Genomic DNA, 17,285 nt, shown 5'->3' with positions numbered 1-17,285 from the left:
ATATATATATATATACACAGCCACTGAAAGTCTTCTGGAAAGTTAAAAAAAACAGAAACCACAACTTTAAAACACCAGCTGAGGTAGCAATAATAGGCTACTGTATTTTGTTTGTCTTTGTAAAATATTTACCTTGTAACTGTAACATAGTGTTGTGTTTATTCGTTATTTATTTTGCACGAGGGTTGGGTTTAAAACAAAGCGATTTACCTGTTTGCTTTTCTTCTTTCATCAGGTTCCACAGAGAATTTGAAATATCCCAAATTTTAGGATGAGGAATTGCAATTTTCTGCATCTGAACACCTGAAACACTCGGAGATGTTTTCAAATCTATTTAATGTGTCCTTTTGACATTTATATTGTATATCCTTATATATTAATTAATTAATTTTATTGTTTATTTTATTTATTCAAAAAAAAAAAAGAAAAAATTGGGGGAGGGGGGGGTCAAATATTTTCCCTTAACACTATTTTTTGTAGCTATTTAAATAAATTCCATAAAATCTTTCCCCTCCAGTGTGATCTGATGTAGCTCRGCACTGATTCTGCAGCGTCACACCGTGTTTCCTCTCAGCAGCAGCAGCCGGTTGTTTACTGCGGATGCTGCCTGTCAGGGATACAGCAGGAAGGAGAAACTAACGCAGGTAAGACCGGACACTTTCACCTGACACCTGCTGCTAAGTCTTTAATAACTCTGATAAATGCCTACMGACTCGTAGTGGGCAAAACCACATTTTTCTTTTTGTTAGCCAAAGAAACGGGACAAACAGAAAAGCCCACATCATCAAGCAAGGCACCGACACCGGAAGTTGGGAAACCCAAAACGTGAATATACGCAATTATGTGTGATGTAAAACTTATTTTATTGATGTTATTATGGTTAATTGTGTTGTACAGTAAATCGTTCTCACGTGTTGGTAGTCATGACTAATATGAGCTATATTGTCAAGCAGAATTCAAGCAAAAAACAAACAAACAAAAAGAAAAACCTTTAATCTGCGGGTTGGATTCTCACACATAAAATGCTCCAGTTTAACAAAAATTAGGTTTTTATCACGATCGATCATAAACTGTATAAAGTATGTGAGAAACAGACAAAATAGAAGAAAGCCAATCTACTAAATATTCTCGCTAACATTTAGTTTTATTTTGAAAGGCTCAAAGCGGAAACGGAGCAAACGTTGTTAAATTTGACTTAGAAACGTGTTTAAAAAAACGCCGGCTGCTGCTGCAGTGGGACGTGTTGTGTCGTATTCGTTTTATGAGTCTGCAGGGTGTACGAAAACATCTGTAATTGTAGTTATTTAGAGAGAAAGCAAAGGATAGGGGAAAATATCACGAAACAGCAAAGGTCCGGTTAAGTACAACTTCTTGTTAAACCAAACATATTGTGTAATTAAGGTTTATCAATCAACTATTTTTTTAATACAAAAATGAGTAGAAGATCCTTGCATCAAGGTTCACTCAAATACTCCCATTAAAAAAAGGCAAAACGTGAAGAACAGGGTTTCTTTAGTCTAAATACCTGCCTGTCCTCTGGCTGAAAAACAAGAGATATAAAGATCATCAGATAAAAACATGCTGTTCATACTGTTGAGAGAGAAAATTGCAAAACACAAGAACATTTAGTTTTGCTCTTGATATTGGTTAGTTTTGTCTCTAAATCCAAGTTTTATTGCCTAACACGTCCATACTCACATTTTATATTTATATATTAAAATAAAACCCATAGACCCTATAATAATGTTTTATTTTTTTGTATAAGAAGTAACACTGAAGCAAAACCATCCACGAGCATCACTCTCCCCTCAAGTCTSTTTTTTTAATCCCCAACAAGAATGAACAAGTCAACAACGTAATCAACTTCCTGTTTGTATTTAAAGTTATTTTGGTCCTGCCTGCCCTTTTATAAGAAGCCTGAGGAGGAGGGAGGGGGACATGTTGTTGTAATTAAAGTCAGTCAAACAAACAGCTTCAGTTATGAAATTTTACACTGATAACAAACCTTTTCTCTGTACGAGCTGTCCAATGTTTTTCAGAAACTTCTGTTCAAACCGACTGTACATAAAGTCATTCACAAGTTCACTCCCACATTAATGGACTTGCACTTAGCTTTAAGACTAAATGAAGCACAAGCAATGACTCCCATCAGAGCAATTCACTGCTATTCAACTAATTAAATGTCTTCAGCCACCATATTCTCTCATGTTGGCAGGTGAAGTGAATATTTACAGTTGTGTTATTGTTTGGTGTTATCTGCAGACCAGTGTGTGGTGCAGTGATGTTGAGAGGTTGAAGAAGAGGCGATGGGATGACTGAACTAAAGCTTGTTGTGCCTCACATTCAGAAATACAAGGCACTCTTGCATGTCTTATAACATCTTTCCCACGTAGCCTGAACAGAACCACTTGGAGTTTAACCTGGCCAAGGATGAGGCACTAGTGGTGGACTTAAGGAGATCCAGGATGCCCTGTGACCCCTGTTTTCATCAGGAGGGGTCAGTGTGGAGATGTTGGAGGACTGTAGATATCGCACTCTGACCAGTCTAGTTGTCTTTTTTTTCCTGGGACCAGTGCTGCACAGTGAGGTACAGGAGTTAGACAATGAAACTGAAACACCTGTCATTTTAGTGTGGGAGGTTTCATGGCTAAATTAAACCAGCCTGGTGGCCAATCTTCATTAACTGCACATTGCACCAGTAAGAACAGAGTGTGAAGGTTCAATTAGCAGGGTAAGATCACGGTTTTGCTCAAAATATTGCAATGCACACAACATTATGGGTGACATACCAGAGTTCAAAAGAGGACAAATTGTTGGTGCACGTCTTGCTGGTGCATCTGTGACCAAGACAGCAAGTCTGTGATGTATCAAGAGCCACGGTATCCAYGGTAATGTCAGCATACCACCAAGAAGGATGAACCACATCCAACATGTTTAACTGTGGACGCAAGAGGAAGCTGTCTGAAAGGGATGTTATGGTCTAAAACCAGGTGTTTCAGTTTCATTGTCTAACCCCAGTATATTGTCTAGAGATGCTATCACAGGATTTTTCTTGGTCGGAGAGAGCGGTTAAATTGTANGAAAGGGATGTTATGGTCTAAAACCAGGTGTTTCAGTTTCATTGTCTAACCCCAGTATATTGMCTAGAGATGCTATCACAGGATTTTTCTTGGTCGGAGAGAGCGGTTAAATTGTARGAGGTGAGGACAAACTGGTAAAGCTGAATGMGGTAACATGACATGATAAATTTAAGWCAGCACATCAATGAATCTCAGTTTGTTATTGATAACCATTTGATTTGATAGAAATGTTTGTCAGTACATATGATCATAGGCAAAATCATGTTGCCAAGGTACACACCTCTGCAATGAATGATGTTTCTAATAGGCAGAAGATAACCAATGAAAAACTGCTATTTATATGCAATTCTACGCAGAAATCTAGGCATGATCAYTTGTTTACATTGACAACCTACCTACTTCTAATAGTACATCAATCTTCTGAAGCGGGAGTGATGTCTCTAGCCAATATGCCTCATTGYTATAGACCACGCATATCTTGGATACTACTACAGTCTACAAAAAGGGCCAGAGTTGTCTGTTTTTTTTTTTTTTTCAGAGACTGACACGCTCTTTTAACGTGTGTCAGAAGATGCTCAGGAGTTTTCTGAGTCTGTGGTGGCAGAGTACTGTAACTAAACCATTTCCTTTTGGAGATTATTAAAGTTTACTCAAATAGAAATGATTAACCACAGCTCKTCCTGTTGATGTACATCAATGAGACCTCCCTGTAGACAACACACAAACATTGCTTTTGTAACTTCCTACTTGACTGTTTTTTTAATAAATAGTGTATGTTCTGTTGCCTATTTTTATGATGAACATTTGTGCAACCAGTCTTTTGTTGCTTCTTCTTCTTGACATCTCTTTGGTATATAAGAGCTTACAGAGCTGGCTAGATTAAACWGGGTTACACAGACTTCTGTGAAGGTAACATGTGACTAATGATACCTCCGCTGTACATCAAACAGTACCCGGTAACACAATCCAGAGCCAACTGTTTCAAGACATCCTTGCATATCCTGTTCTAGTGTACTGCTGGTATTGATTTGGGGCTTTTAGTTCCTCTTCACGTCACCAATAATGACTCAGTGCTTCTAAATCTGTCTCAATAGGAACAAAGGTCTGAAGCATCCACAGCTGCTCTGCAGTTCCTGCTGGTACATCCCTGAGAACGGCAGCGCCATGGTCAACAGCGAAGGATCCACGAAGACGAACGGGAGCGCTGGTCACTCTTCCAATCAGCAGGAGCCTCTCAACGAGGCCATGGAGCTCAAGAAGGAGATCTCCCTGCTCAARGGGGTCAGCCTGATTGTAGGGAACATGATTGGCTCTGGTATCTTTGTCTCACCCAAGGGCGTGCTCCTCTACAGTGCCTCTTATGGGCTGTCGTTAGTCATCTGGGCCATTGGGGGTTTGTTTTCAGTGGTGGGGGCCCTTTGCTACGCTGAGCTGGGAACCACAATCACCAAATCAGGGGCTTCATACGCGTACATCTTGGAGTCGTTTGGCGGCTTCATTGCGTTCATCCGTTTATGGACCTCCTTGTTGATRGTTGAGCCCACCTGTCAGGCGGTTATAGCCCTTACGTTTGCAAACTACCTGGTGCAGCCGCTCTTTCCAACATGTGAACCACCATACGCAGCGTCCAGGCTCATCGCTGCGGCYTGCATATGTGAGTGTGTTTGAGCTGCCTCTGTTTGCCCAGCCTCTTAGGGGAACATTTGCTGAGTTGTCCTCTCTTCCTAGGTTTACTGACGTTTATCAACTGTGCCTACGTGAAGTGGGGCACGCTTGTGCAGGACATTTTCACCTACGCGAAGGTGGCAGCCCTCATCGTCGTCATAGTCACGGGCATTGTCAAGCTTTTTCAGGGTGAGTGGTGTCAAGATAGTCTTGAAAATGAGAGAAACAAAGGCGTGGATCAGTGTTGCAACATCAACGCATAAGGTCATGTTAAATGTTCAATGATTATAAACAGAATAGTCCACTTTGTCTTCATGTCAGCGTCTTTTATCTTCTTCATTGGTGCAAAGTTTACATTTTTGTTTTGTCCTGAGGACAAACYTTAATCAGCTACATCAGCTGCACCAGAATAACAATATACTGTATAATAACAACTGGAGTGGGTTTTGACCATGTGATCGACTCTAGCAGCTGCTGGGCTATACAGACGGGCCAAGACTCTGGACTTACTATTACTGTACATGTTGGCAACATYGAGAAAAAAAAAGACTGATGATGTATAAATCATAAAAACTAATAATAAGAATAATATAAATTGAATTATTATTAATATTTTAGAGTGTATATAAACTATGAAATGTATATACAAGTGTCAGAAAGCTTATGGATTTACCAATAGAAGAGAAGCAGGAAAACATCTTATTTCACAAGTACGCAAATTTTTTCTCATTCACCTCAATGTAGATGTGATCTAACCAGAGCTGAAGTTAATAATGTAACAGTTTAAAATAATAATAATAATAATAATAATAATAATATGCTTATAAAGTCGATGTAATCCCTCTTAATTATTGAATTAACTAGCTGATATTGGCATCTGTAGCATATATTTCTATACAGCATGTAGCATTCTGCTGAATCATTATACAATTTAGCACAAGCTGGTTATGCCTCAAATTTATGTAATATTTACATAGTGTAAAATAATATATATTTAACTTTTTTTAGGTTTCTATTAGACAAACCTGTGTCGACTGGTGCATGTTCATTATTATTATTTATGACAGGTAAGAAATAATAAAGATATGTTTTTACTATTTGAAATCATAATTTTTAAAGTTATTGACTTACTGGTATAGTTTTTGGGTATATACAGTACATATCTAGCTGTTTTATATAGTTGTTGAATGAAATTAACATAATTTAAAAAAAATTGTTGTAAAACATTACAAATATTTGTGATACAGATCCAGTTGTGCTTACAGTTAATCTAATAGTTGCTATAACTGTGAGCTATTTCACTGGTCGTCATTTTTGCTCCTCCATGTTGTCACAGATGGACGAGAGAGGCGGGACTCGTTCCAGTCAGGGGTAGACATAACCATTGTTTAGGTTGTCCGAGACAACCTATTTTCATTTCGGACAACCAGATCCTGTCTCWTGGTTGTCCGGTGGACAACCAAGAAAAAAAGACCTTGATTAAAGTTSTCTCCCGCGGGTGTTTGTCATTGTAAAAATGAGCGGGAGAAAAAACTTGGTAAAACCGAACAGAACACTATAAACTGTAACTTTTAATAAGGTCATGTACACAGTATACTTCTATTTAAGTGAAAATGTTTGACTTATGAGCAGAAAGAAGCTTATCAATGTTGAACTCTATTTCAAAGAAGAGAATGAGGACATTTTATTCATGGAGCTCCTGTCAACCTGGCTGACTGAGAACAATTACATATAATAAACTTCATCTACAGAACAATATACTTGTTAAATTACATTTTTCTTGAGATTCTTTTGGACAACCAAAATGTTTTGRGGACAACCACGTCTTGTCAACTGAAAATTTTCCTTATGTCTACCCCTGCTAGTGATATTTAACTCTACGAACAGCTATGAACTGACTCATACATCATTATTTATTGATGCATCAGTTTCTTCTCACCGCCTCCTTTTTAGGTCATACAGAAAATTTTAAGTCYTCCTTTCAGGGTTCGTCCTCAGATCCTGGTGACATWGCTTTGGCGCTGTATTCTGCGCTCTTCTCTTACTCTGGTTGGGACACCCTGAACTTTGTAACAGAAGAAATCAAAAACCCAGAGAGGTGAGCATAACGTTTCTGTACTTAACGCYTAATGTATTGGCAGTAGCAACTGAGACCAGTGAAATCAGCCCTAAATAGCTGAAGCGTGTTGTTGTTTTAGGAACCTGCCTCTGGCCATTGCCATCTCCATGCCGATTGTCACAATCATTTACATCCTCACCAACGTGGCCTACTATGCCGTTCTGGATGTCCATGCCATACTGGACAGTGATGCCGTGGCAGTGGTGAGGAAATTAATTGCTGATGGAATTAAAAAAAAAAGACGAGTGAGTGTAGTTACTGGCAGCTGTCTTGTGTTTTGTTTAGACCTTTGCAGATCAAACTCTGGGTGTCATGAGCTGGACAATCCCGATTGCTGTAGCTCTGTCCTGTTATGGAGGCCTGAACGCTTCCATTATAGCTGCGTCCAGGTAGGACCAAAATATTTTAATTCTATAGCGTCACAACACAACACAAGTACTTTGCAGAACAACCTGGTGACAGTTTTAACGCAGCCTGCTTGTGTTCAGGTTGTTCTTTGTTGGATCCCGGGAGGGTCACCTTCCTGATGCTCTGTCTATGATCCATGTGAAGAGATTCACTCCAGTTCCTGCTCTGATCTTCAATGTATGAAAAAGTATCCATTACGAACAGATTCTACAGAAAACATGGCAATTAGTTAAAGCCTCCTTTACTGCACAGCTTTGGGAAATCACAACTTTCACAAATGAATGGGCAGTGTGTTTGATTTGGTGACATCTAGTGGCACAGATTAGAAAACGCAACAATCTTAATCTCTTTCCACACACAAATACACTCAGAAAAAAAAAGTTAAGCACCCAGACAGAGTGGCMGTGTAAATGAAAGGTGTTAAACGCTCACGTGGCTGAACTGTAATGATTAGTGTCAGATTAAATGAACATGATGCACATTTGTGATTATTCTGAACCAAGGTTTAWCATTTAGAAGGCTTAAATAATGTGATCTTTAAATTGCACTGACGGCTGTGACTGGTAACTTGTTTCCTCTCTGTTCAGTGCATCATGTCACTGATCTACCTGACAGTTGAGGACGTTTTCCAACTCATCAACTACTACAGCTTCAGCTACTGGTTCTTCATGGGTCTGTCTGTCGCCGGGCAGATCTACCTTCGCTGGAAGCAGCCCGACAGACCCAGACCTCTCAAGGTAGCACAAAACCCTCCTTTATCCACATCTGACTCTTTAGCAAAGAGTAAACTGAATTAAAGGACAAACTGAGTCAAGCTCCTCCTGAATGTTTTTGACGTGCAGTCACAGCTCCAACAGAGAAATCAATACGAAGCAAAACAGTCGTCCTCCAGATAAATACAATTTCTAATTTTGCATAGAGCTAACAGTTGATGAGCACATTGAGGCACCTTGATCCATGGCACTACCTGGAACTACTTCCTGCCAAGTGAAAGATTATGTCTCTTATCTTCAACCAGCAAAGCAGAACGTTGTTAGAAAGTGTTCAAGAATGTAATACACAAATAATGTGCAGGAAACCCAATCCAGTTCTCAGATAAAAGGTTTATTTTTTACATCTAACTGCGTCTCAAGCTCAGAGCCTATGTTGTGGCCCCTGAGAGTAATCAGAACAAAGTGACTTCCCCCTTCTGATGCTGGTTATGCTTCCAAACCATAATAAATCACCCTGGTCACACCAGTAGGAGTGGTTCCTCTTAGGTCAGCATTGATATACTGGAAATCTTAAATATTATATTTTTACACTACTAAAGGGAGACATAGAGACARGTTYATTCTATCACTGTTTAAAGTAAATGACTAAAACTGACCACAAAGTATAATATAAGTCTGTATCTAAAACTCAGTTAAACAGTCACCTTCCCTTCAAAGTGATAATAGCTTAATCACCTTTTAAAATGAGTTTCAGTTCTGCTTGTCAAAGTGTAAAACAGGACAAGAACAAATGAAGAGAAAATATTTAGTGTTCATGTGTTCTGATGTCCCCCTCCTGCAGCTGACCTTATTGTTCCCGGTGGTGTTCTGCCTGTGTGCCGTTTTCCTCGTGGCGGTTCCTCTRTACAGCGACACGCTCAACTCTCTGATCGGCATCGGCATCGCTCTGTCAGGGGTTCCTGTCTACTTCCTGGGTGTCTATTTACCAGAGTCCAAGAGGCCGCCTATCATCGTCAAGCTGCTGCGTGAGTGTACCCCTCATCCAGCTCCCCGCACAAATCATTTAATGACGAGGTCGTTCATCCCAATGGACCAAATTTCGTTAATGTGTCGTCTCCTGCTGCAGGCTCCCTGACTTTCTTCACCCAGCACACCTGCTTCTGTGTTCTGACAGAGACGGACAAAAGCCAGTAGCTTCTTCTTCCGTTTCAGGACTTCAATCAGGAGCATCATAGCAAAGACACTCTGCAGTGAAACGGACAAAATGAGGCTCCCGTTTTACCACAATGAAGCTATTGGACTCCACTCAACACTTAAAAATGCTGCCACAGGTTCACACTAAATTATTATGGGAATTAAAAGAAGTTATTCTGCAAATACACTCACTGCCAAAACAAGTTAGGCACCCAGGGAGAAAGAGCTGTTTTAAAGATCTGTTCCCAGTCCCACACCGCGGCAGAAACTTGCAGCGCTGCGAGTCACTCGTTCCTTCACTTCAACTATTTAATAAATATTTTTCTAAGTTCTACAAAAGTCATCAGTTCCTCCGTGTTTACAAAATTATTAAAGACGTGTAAAAGTGGAAATGTCTCAGCCTCATGCGCCGCTGAAACTAACAGCACACGCGCGCACGCACCAACACCCACACACCGTTGAGTGTGGCAAACTCATTTTTACATCCCACTYCTTATTTAGACAGTTTTCTCACTCATTCTCCATTTAATGTACATTTTTCCTGCATCTAAAAATCATTTCTGATCCCACAGAGAGGACAATCTGAGGAGAATCTCACATGCTGGACATATTTACATCTACAGTATTTTACAGATTTAAATGGAGGCGTGTCAGGGGAGGTGTCTCTCGTGCGCTCAGTTCCACGTTCATTGGGATGTATGAAGGAAAGGAGCGCAGGAACCTGCGTGCGCAGTGTTATACATCTGAATATTGCGGCGCACTTTTCAAGATTTGACCGTACGCCAACTTTTAGTGTGAAAGCTGCGCACTCCTTTATGCARGAGGCCCCTGGTGTTTGTATCATGCTATGGAGCCTACAGATATCGGAGGACGCTCAAATGTGTCGTGAAAGTTCTGATTGCCCAACACAGACCGCACCATGTCTGAACAAATGGCATCAGTCAGACCACAGGTTCAGTGTCCCATGCTTAGGCTGCTTTTAGTTGAAATGTGGACAATATGACCAAGAAATATTGATTGATGACGATGAGTGGTGCTGTAGCATTTTTCAGTGATGAATCTCAGTTTTGCAACACCAGGATCAGATGGTTGACACAGCAGCACGAAGCGAAAAGGACTGATCGTGACAAAGTGGTGAAGAACACACCAGCGTTACCCCTGGCATTATTTTTTTAATGTAACCAGGCAAATCTTATTGAGATCATAGTAGAGCTCTTTTAAATAATGACATCTATCCACACACAGCGCGTGTGGCTATGAACTGCCTGCTATATGAATGTCAACAGACCCAGTGCCGATCTGCTGGATCTCAAAAACTACAGGAATTAAGAGGATTTAACAGCGGTGTCATCGTTCCACACCAAATCACTGCTGGTACTGAGGCCCTGTGAGAGCCCACCATGCTGACATGGGACCAGCATTGTGACTGTACTGCCACTTCCATTACTTGTTTCATGTAATAGTTCTCACCACTTCATCTGGGTGCCTTTTTTTTGTCAGTGAATGTAGTTTATCACACTATGTAATAACCTTCATTAGGAAATCTACATCAGTATTTAATAATACATTTAACATTCACCTTTTAAAACTACGTGCCTGTGACATTTTACTGGTGCTTTCTGTATAATTAGATACACAAAAGGAATATATTTATTTAAATGTTATGATTTGTACCCAGCTAAACAGAAATACTGCGTACCCTATGAGCAAGTGCTGTTAATCCGTCCAAAGACCTCTAGGAAGCTATCAATAAAAGGGAAGTTATTTATTTCACACATATGCACTGWAGAGATGATGCTTTTAAGCACTTTTTTTTCCTTCTATTGTATTGAATGACTGTTCCACCTTTAATTATAGACTATTTGCACTGTTACATGCTATGCTTTAAAAAAGTATTTCATTTCTACGATTGTCTTTCATAAGTGTCACTAAGGGCAACGGGTTTTGATAAATAGATTTAAAGGACAGCTTCTGTGTTGTATCACATTCTGATGTACCCACTAGTTTGTTCAACTCAAGTTTTAGATATTARGTGCATCCCATCTTTGCCTGGCCCTTGTCTTCATACYCAGTTCTGCTCAAAACGAAGGACAACGGTCTGGTTTTAACCAGGCTAATCCCATCTGTGAGTTTTCAAATTAAAAGATATCAAATTATGTGACCAAAATAAATAAAGCTAAATGCTGTCAGAAAATGTGAATTACAACTAGGATTACACTGGCATACCTCAGTTAGAGACTATAGGATTACACTGGCATACCTCAGTTAGAGACTATCATTAACAGATCACCTACAAAGCTGCAAATTACAGACAGAAAATAAATCAAAGGTTATGGTAGCCATTTGTGACTGTTGTTTTGAACAGAACCACTTTGCTCATCGCATACACAAAAAACCCAGACTAATATTTATTTTGAAAGTTCTTTGTTTACACATCTACATATTTACAAAAAAGATTTAACTCAACAAGCATTCAAAAAATAAAAAAACAAACAATCAGAACTTCCAGAGGACTGCTGAACCAAACTCACTCCCACAACGCACCACGCTTTCACATTATGCAAAAAATAAAAAAAAATAAAAGAAAACAGTTATTTGTACGCACTACCATGCACAAAATGCAAACATCCTAACTGCAAGCACACATGTCCTGACAAACCTCACTAAACAGAAGTTGGTAACAGCGTAAAGCGTACGAGGCATACCACACTAATGTGCAACAAGTCTAACACGCATCCACTTGGAACAAACACCCACGTACAGCCACTCCACCACAACTTCTAAATAAAATCAACAAGACAGACACTCTGGATCCTTCTGGAAATAACACCCACTCCTTCAGCATCTGTGTAGTAAAGATTCAGAATCATCAGGAAGCTTTATGAACCARGTATTTATACTATGAGTGTAAAGTACGATGTTTTACACAAGTTGCTGCTCTGTTGTGTGTGGGGGCGTTGTGTGAATGTTGCAGTGTTTCATTCGTTTTTAAATCTTCCTTCAACCACACAGAGGCCCTCAGAGTGAGGCGTTATTTGCGGGCAGACCACTGACCGAGGTGCAACAAGAAATAGATTAATCGGAATCAGATTTGTCTTTGTCGTCATCTTCGCCACTGCAGCCCAGCTCGTGCAACACTTCCCTCTGGTAGCGCTGCCAGCTCCTCCTGCTGTACGAGTGCTCCTCCTCCCAGTACCCTGAGKAGGAAACAACAAAAACAAAAACTGGTTTATCTCAGGCAACARGACTTAAACCATGTTTGAGCAGCCTATAGCCTGGTTAAAACTTCAGGAAAATTAAACCCACATGATCAACTTCAGTTATAGGTACTTTTACATGTTAGAAAACTACTTCCAAAGGGCAACAACAACAACAAAAAAGTTTATTCTTGAATTATAAATACTGAATTACGCAGGTCCATTTTATTATACTAAGTTTCCCATTTTTGAAGATAGAAATTTTCTCTTTTTAAATTCAGCTTTTTAAAAAGTGAAATGGTATTTTCAATTCTTAGCATCACCAGCATGCCTTGACAATTTTTTCCTCTCACCATTGTCATGTTTATAAATGTATTTCTCATTTTCCTGCTTTGGCCTAAGCTGCAGAGAGCAACTGCAGAAAAACCGAAGAGCCACATCCGTCCCCAGAACCACGTGTTGCAGAATGATGACGTACATAATGCAGTTTCTAAGTTATGTCACTCRCTCCTTCAGTTGGCCCTGCCTCCCTTTCATGTGAAAAACACTAAAAACTTACTTTTATTTTTACGAAAGYGCTGAAAGAAGAAATCCTGTGTGGCAGCACTTTATCCAGCCTCATCAGACAAGGCTTGGTTAATAAATGGTTTTTTTTTGTTTGTTTTAAATTAAGACTTGTGTAACATTTGTTATCATTCTTATTTTTTCATGTTAATGGAGGAAGGAAAAAGCAGTATCGGCTTCAAGAATTGGTCAAAAAAAACGGCTGCATGTATCGGTTAGACTGATGTAAAAAAAGATAAAATTAAAAAAATCGGTATCGGCCTTCAAAAACCTGTATCAGTCGATCTCTAAGGAGTGATTGAAATTCATCAGTTATATATCTTTCTTTCGCTCTCTCTTTTTGACTAAAGTGACATTTTATTTGTGTCCTAGCAATTTTAATCTGCACAATTATTCTTATATACTATGGGTTTACTAGTCAATTAATAAAAGTACTTTGTGTTAAAAAATACCAACTGCCATGACCGGTGACTTGATATGATCACAGGATACATTTACGAAATTGTTTAAAAAAAAAAAGTCACATTTAGCTCTACAAAACAGACACATTCAAAATAAAATTTATTTTTATGCAATAAATATAAAAACATACCTCCGTAGCGCTCCTCTCTGTCACCGTCTCCATCACTCTCCTCATCAGGGTAGTCATTCCTCCAGTTACACTCTTCATTCTCATCATCCTCGTCATCATAGACTTCCTCTTCATGAACCACAAGATCAGGGACCTGCGACAAACATCACATTTATTTGGATGTTTTTTGTACTTCAGTTTATGGGTTTTTATTCAGCTGCATGGAAAAAGAAGAAAACCACAAGAATTCAATGAATTAAATGAAAAATAAAAAAACAAAGTCTCTGTTTTTACAGTCCTGTGGTTCTTTAAAAAGAAACTTTAAGGCGTCCTATAAATCAAAACACTATTAGCCTAAGTAATATTCAATCCATCAGTCACTGCTTTGGTTTTATCAAAACATATAAAACGAAAACAAAAAAGGAAGTTCTCACTTTATTGTTTTGAATTTTTACCACTCCCCCCCCATTTTTCCAGTCACTCACTCCGATTTCAGCACTCATTCATCTGTCCGTCCATCCATCCACACACACCAGTTCTCCCTCATCAGCGTAGGCCCTGACAGACAGGATGTCCTGGATCCAGCCTGGTGTGACAGTTTCCTGGTAGTACAGGTCGTAGACGTAGTCGTCGTCCTGCACCCGATGCTCCGCCCCCAACTTCTCTCCAGATATGCTCAAACGCTCCCGAAGCATCTTGGTGTTGTTGCAGAGAATCACTTCTGGGTCTGAAGGGAGCACCTTTAGTGGAAACAATACAAAAAAAGGAGAGATAAAGAAGTGTAAAATCTGACTGATGTTACAGCTTTTAGGGCCTCATTCTGATGACAACATAACAACCACAACCAACAATGTGACTGACTGAAAGGAAACACCTTTGAAGCCTCATTTAGGAATCTGTTCGAKAAAAACTGTGGGGCTTTAACCGAGACCGATTTGTGGACAAATAATAGTGGATTTTYGGAGTTTTTTTTTTTTTTTCCTGGAGAGTACACTCCAGCAGGCAGAAACCTGTGTAGTGATTTATACTGCAGCACTGCGCGGTGTGTCTCAGGGACTACGAAAGGTGTGTGTGAAAACAAACGTCGAACCACCACCTGACCGTGCATCAAATGTTCAGCTTCGGATGGTAAGTGTGAAAGATTTAGGAAACTGCGGGAAAATTACGAGAACTTCTAAACATCTTCTGTGGCAGTCTCATTGAGACTTGAGTATCATGTACCTTGTGAGGAGGTTTGTCCTGGTCATCTTCTTCCTCGTGAATGAGATCCACAACCTGAATTSCTTGCTCACTCTCCTCTCCAGCCTCAGAAGCATCCGACTGTGAGGTTTGCTGCACAGCAGGTCTGGACAGTCCCGCGCGGTGGCTGGACACTATTCTGTAGCGCTCCTCCCTCCGGGTGCTCCACTTTGTGTTCCTCAGGTCGCCGATGATTCGCTGGGAGCTGGCAGCAGAGGGGCGAAGAGCGTGGGCCATCCGGGGACGGGCCAGAGCCTGCCGAACCTGCGTCTGCACAGGAGCATCCTGAGAGGGATGGGAGGGGATTATTATTGGAACTTCAGCAACAACAAAATCTAATCACTGCTCCAGGTGTAGTTCATTATTTGGCTCACTCATTACAATAAAAGGAAAAAGGTATTTTTATATGTTTGTGTGAGCAATAAACTATGACAGAGTATTAGGGCTACATGTTCCTGATCCCCCCTCGTTTTCCTCATTTTGTGTCAGTCTGTTTATGAAGTAGTCAACATCTGTAATGACTTTAGGGTCACTGTTAATATAATATGTTTTCARCCAAATMACTTGAGAKTGAATCTGTCAATGCAGCCATTAATTACAATTCTGCTTCAGTTTATTACAGTCGTTTGCACAATCATTTCAAAGTCCTGCTACTAATGCTGATGTGCTAAAAGATGTAAGCATTGTCTTTAAACCAAAACACAACTTCACAAGATGCTCAACATTCCTCATGTTAACGCAGTAGCAAGACTGCTTTTACATGTAGGAGTTCTCATAATATTAAAGACTTTATTCTCTTATTATTACGACTTGGTACTTGCAATAATACGACTTTACATTTACGGCTTTAATCTCGTAATATTATGACTACATATATTATTATTATACATTACATTAAAAAATTCGTTGTGTGGCCCTAATTCGTTGTTGTTGTTATAAACAAAATCAGCTGACATGTCAGTTCAGGCAGAAAGCTAACAAGCTAACAAGCTAACTCGTGTGTATATTTGTATAAAAACACTGCACCGACAGTTTATCCTTTGGAGTGTGCTACAAATTAACGCGTTTCGAAGAATAGCAGCTTCTTGTTGCTTTTCAATGAGGTTAAGCATTTTTTTAAATTATTGAGTGAGAATGAGTCGACGTTAGCTGAGCGCTGTGCTAATGTTAGCGTTCATGCTAACAACAGATCGGGCTTTGTTAAAAGGCAGAGGCAGCCGCCACTTCTMATCCCGCTCACAAATGTTCAGCTTTACAGAAAACGTTTGAGCATTTCAACAACTTTACCCAAATCACCCTCCCACGGTGCCCCCTTTCTACTGCCAGCTGCGTGCTCCGTTTGCTAACCGTGTTTAGTCCCCTCTGCGGGGCCTCTCACCTGTGTCGATACGGTCGCCACGAGTTTGAAGACAGAGTTTTCCACCTCTTCGGCTTCATTGGGCTCCGGTACCGTTTCCACTACTGGGCTCTGAGACGATTCGGGCCGAATCCGTTTGCACGCCAGCAACAAAGCGTCTGCGGGGTCGGTCCCCCTTTTTCTTTTGACTCGTAAGATGGTCGTGTTTGGATCCATGACGCTCGTCTCTTCCTGGCCTCTGCTCAGATTTGTCTTCGTATGAAAAATATGCGCGAGCTGTCGCTCCGCTTTAACTTCCGCTTTTTCTTCTTCTCTTGGTTTGCTGGCAGAGGGCGCATGACCTTAAAGCGCACAGCGCCACCTAGCGTGCAAGGCTGTGCCTCATCATGACACAAAGATTTTATTGATGAAAAAAGAGCGTCTGTCCTTAAAAATAAAATAAAATCTAGAACCAAGGATTAAAAAAAGACTTGAAATAAATGCTGAAATTTTAAGTTGAGGCCTATATGCATGTTTTGACTTGGGACCACACTGTGCCATTACACTTTGTTTCGGGTGGATMTCACCTCATCACCCACACAACAATTTCCTCCTTAAAGTGACACATTTGGTGACGTTGCTTTTAAAATATTTTTTCTCTTCAGTTCTTAGCTGTTAAAACTTTTCTGCAATTCAGAAACCAATGACACAAAGTATGTGTGAGTGATGCAGCTCTAATACCGCATCACCCATAGTGCTCCTGCTTTATTAAATTTGTTTACCAGCACATCAAGTATAAATAAGCAATATTTTTAAAATAGAAATCGATGCACACCTACATTAAGACCAGCAAATCTCTACTAAACAGAGGCAGGTCGTGATGAACCTGCAGAAACAACAAGATGTAAGGTTTTACTCACATTCAGGGATCAAATCTGAACTACACAACTAGAGTTCTGTCTTGTAGTTTGAGAAATATTTTTAAAAACAAAATGTGACATAAATAAATGCAGAAATTATTGATTAAAAAACTCAATCCATCGGCAGGGATCTTCAAAACTACACAAACCTCAGAACAGTGCAGTTTGAACTCAACACAAACTCTTTATGACTCACTGCCTGAACCTGCACGTTTCTTTAACTCTAAAACATGTCCTCTGGAGCAGACAGCAGTGAAGGGTCTCCACTGTTCCCCCGGT

At 40.0% G+C, this 17,285-nt stretch overlaps 2 protein-coding genes across 2 annotated transcripts; one reads left to right on the top strand and one right to left on the bottom strand.

Annotated features, from left to right (window-relative positions):
- Window positions 1-586: 586 nt before the first annotated feature.
- On the top strand, window positions 587-9,685 carry slc7a6 (solute carrier family 7 member 6). Its single transcript, XM_014015189.1, has 10 exons — window positions 587-644; window positions 4,175-4,734; window positions 4,809-4,934; window positions 6,699-6,843; window positions 6,944-7,067; window positions 7,150-7,253; window positions 7,353-7,449; window positions 7,860-8,009; window positions 8,827-9,010; window positions 9,112-9,685. The coding sequence occupies exons 2-10, from the start codon at window positions 4,245-4,247 to the stop codon at window positions 9,177-9,179; spliced, it is 1,488 nt and encodes a 495-aa protein (XP_013870643.1). The 5' UTR covers window positions 587-644; window positions 4,175-4,244; the 3' UTR covers window positions 9,180-9,685.
- Window positions 9,686-11,558: 1,873 nt separating this feature from the next.
- slc7a6os (solute carrier family 7 member 6 opposite strand) lies at window positions 11,559-16,406 on the bottom strand. The gene is made up of 5 exons (XM_014015187.1): window positions 16,129-16,406; window positions 14,733-15,035; window positions 14,045-14,251; window positions 13,533-13,665; window positions 11,559-12,376 (listed from the first exon to the last, which is right to left on the bottom strand). Exons 1-5 carry the CDS (start codon window positions 16,321-16,323, stop codon window positions 12,255-12,257), a joined length of 960 nt encoding a protein of 319 aa, XP_013870641.1. The 5' UTR covers window positions 16,324-16,406; the 3' UTR covers window positions 11,559-12,254.
- Between the last annotated feature and the right edge of the window lie 879 nt (window positions 16,407-17,285).

This window comes from Austrofundulus limnaeus, unplaced genomic scaffold, assembly GCF_001266775.1.
Source record: "Austrofundulus limnaeus strain Quisiro unplaced genomic scaffold, Austrofundulus_limnaeus-1.0 Scaffold124, whole genome shotgun sequence".
Classification (NCBI taxonomy): Eukaryota; Metazoa; Chordata; class Actinopteri; order Cyprinodontiformes; family Rivulidae; genus Austrofundulus; species Austrofundulus limnaeus.
The sequence above is the reverse complement of the archived record's forward strand: the minus strand, read 5'-3'. Positions and strand labels throughout refer to the sequence as shown.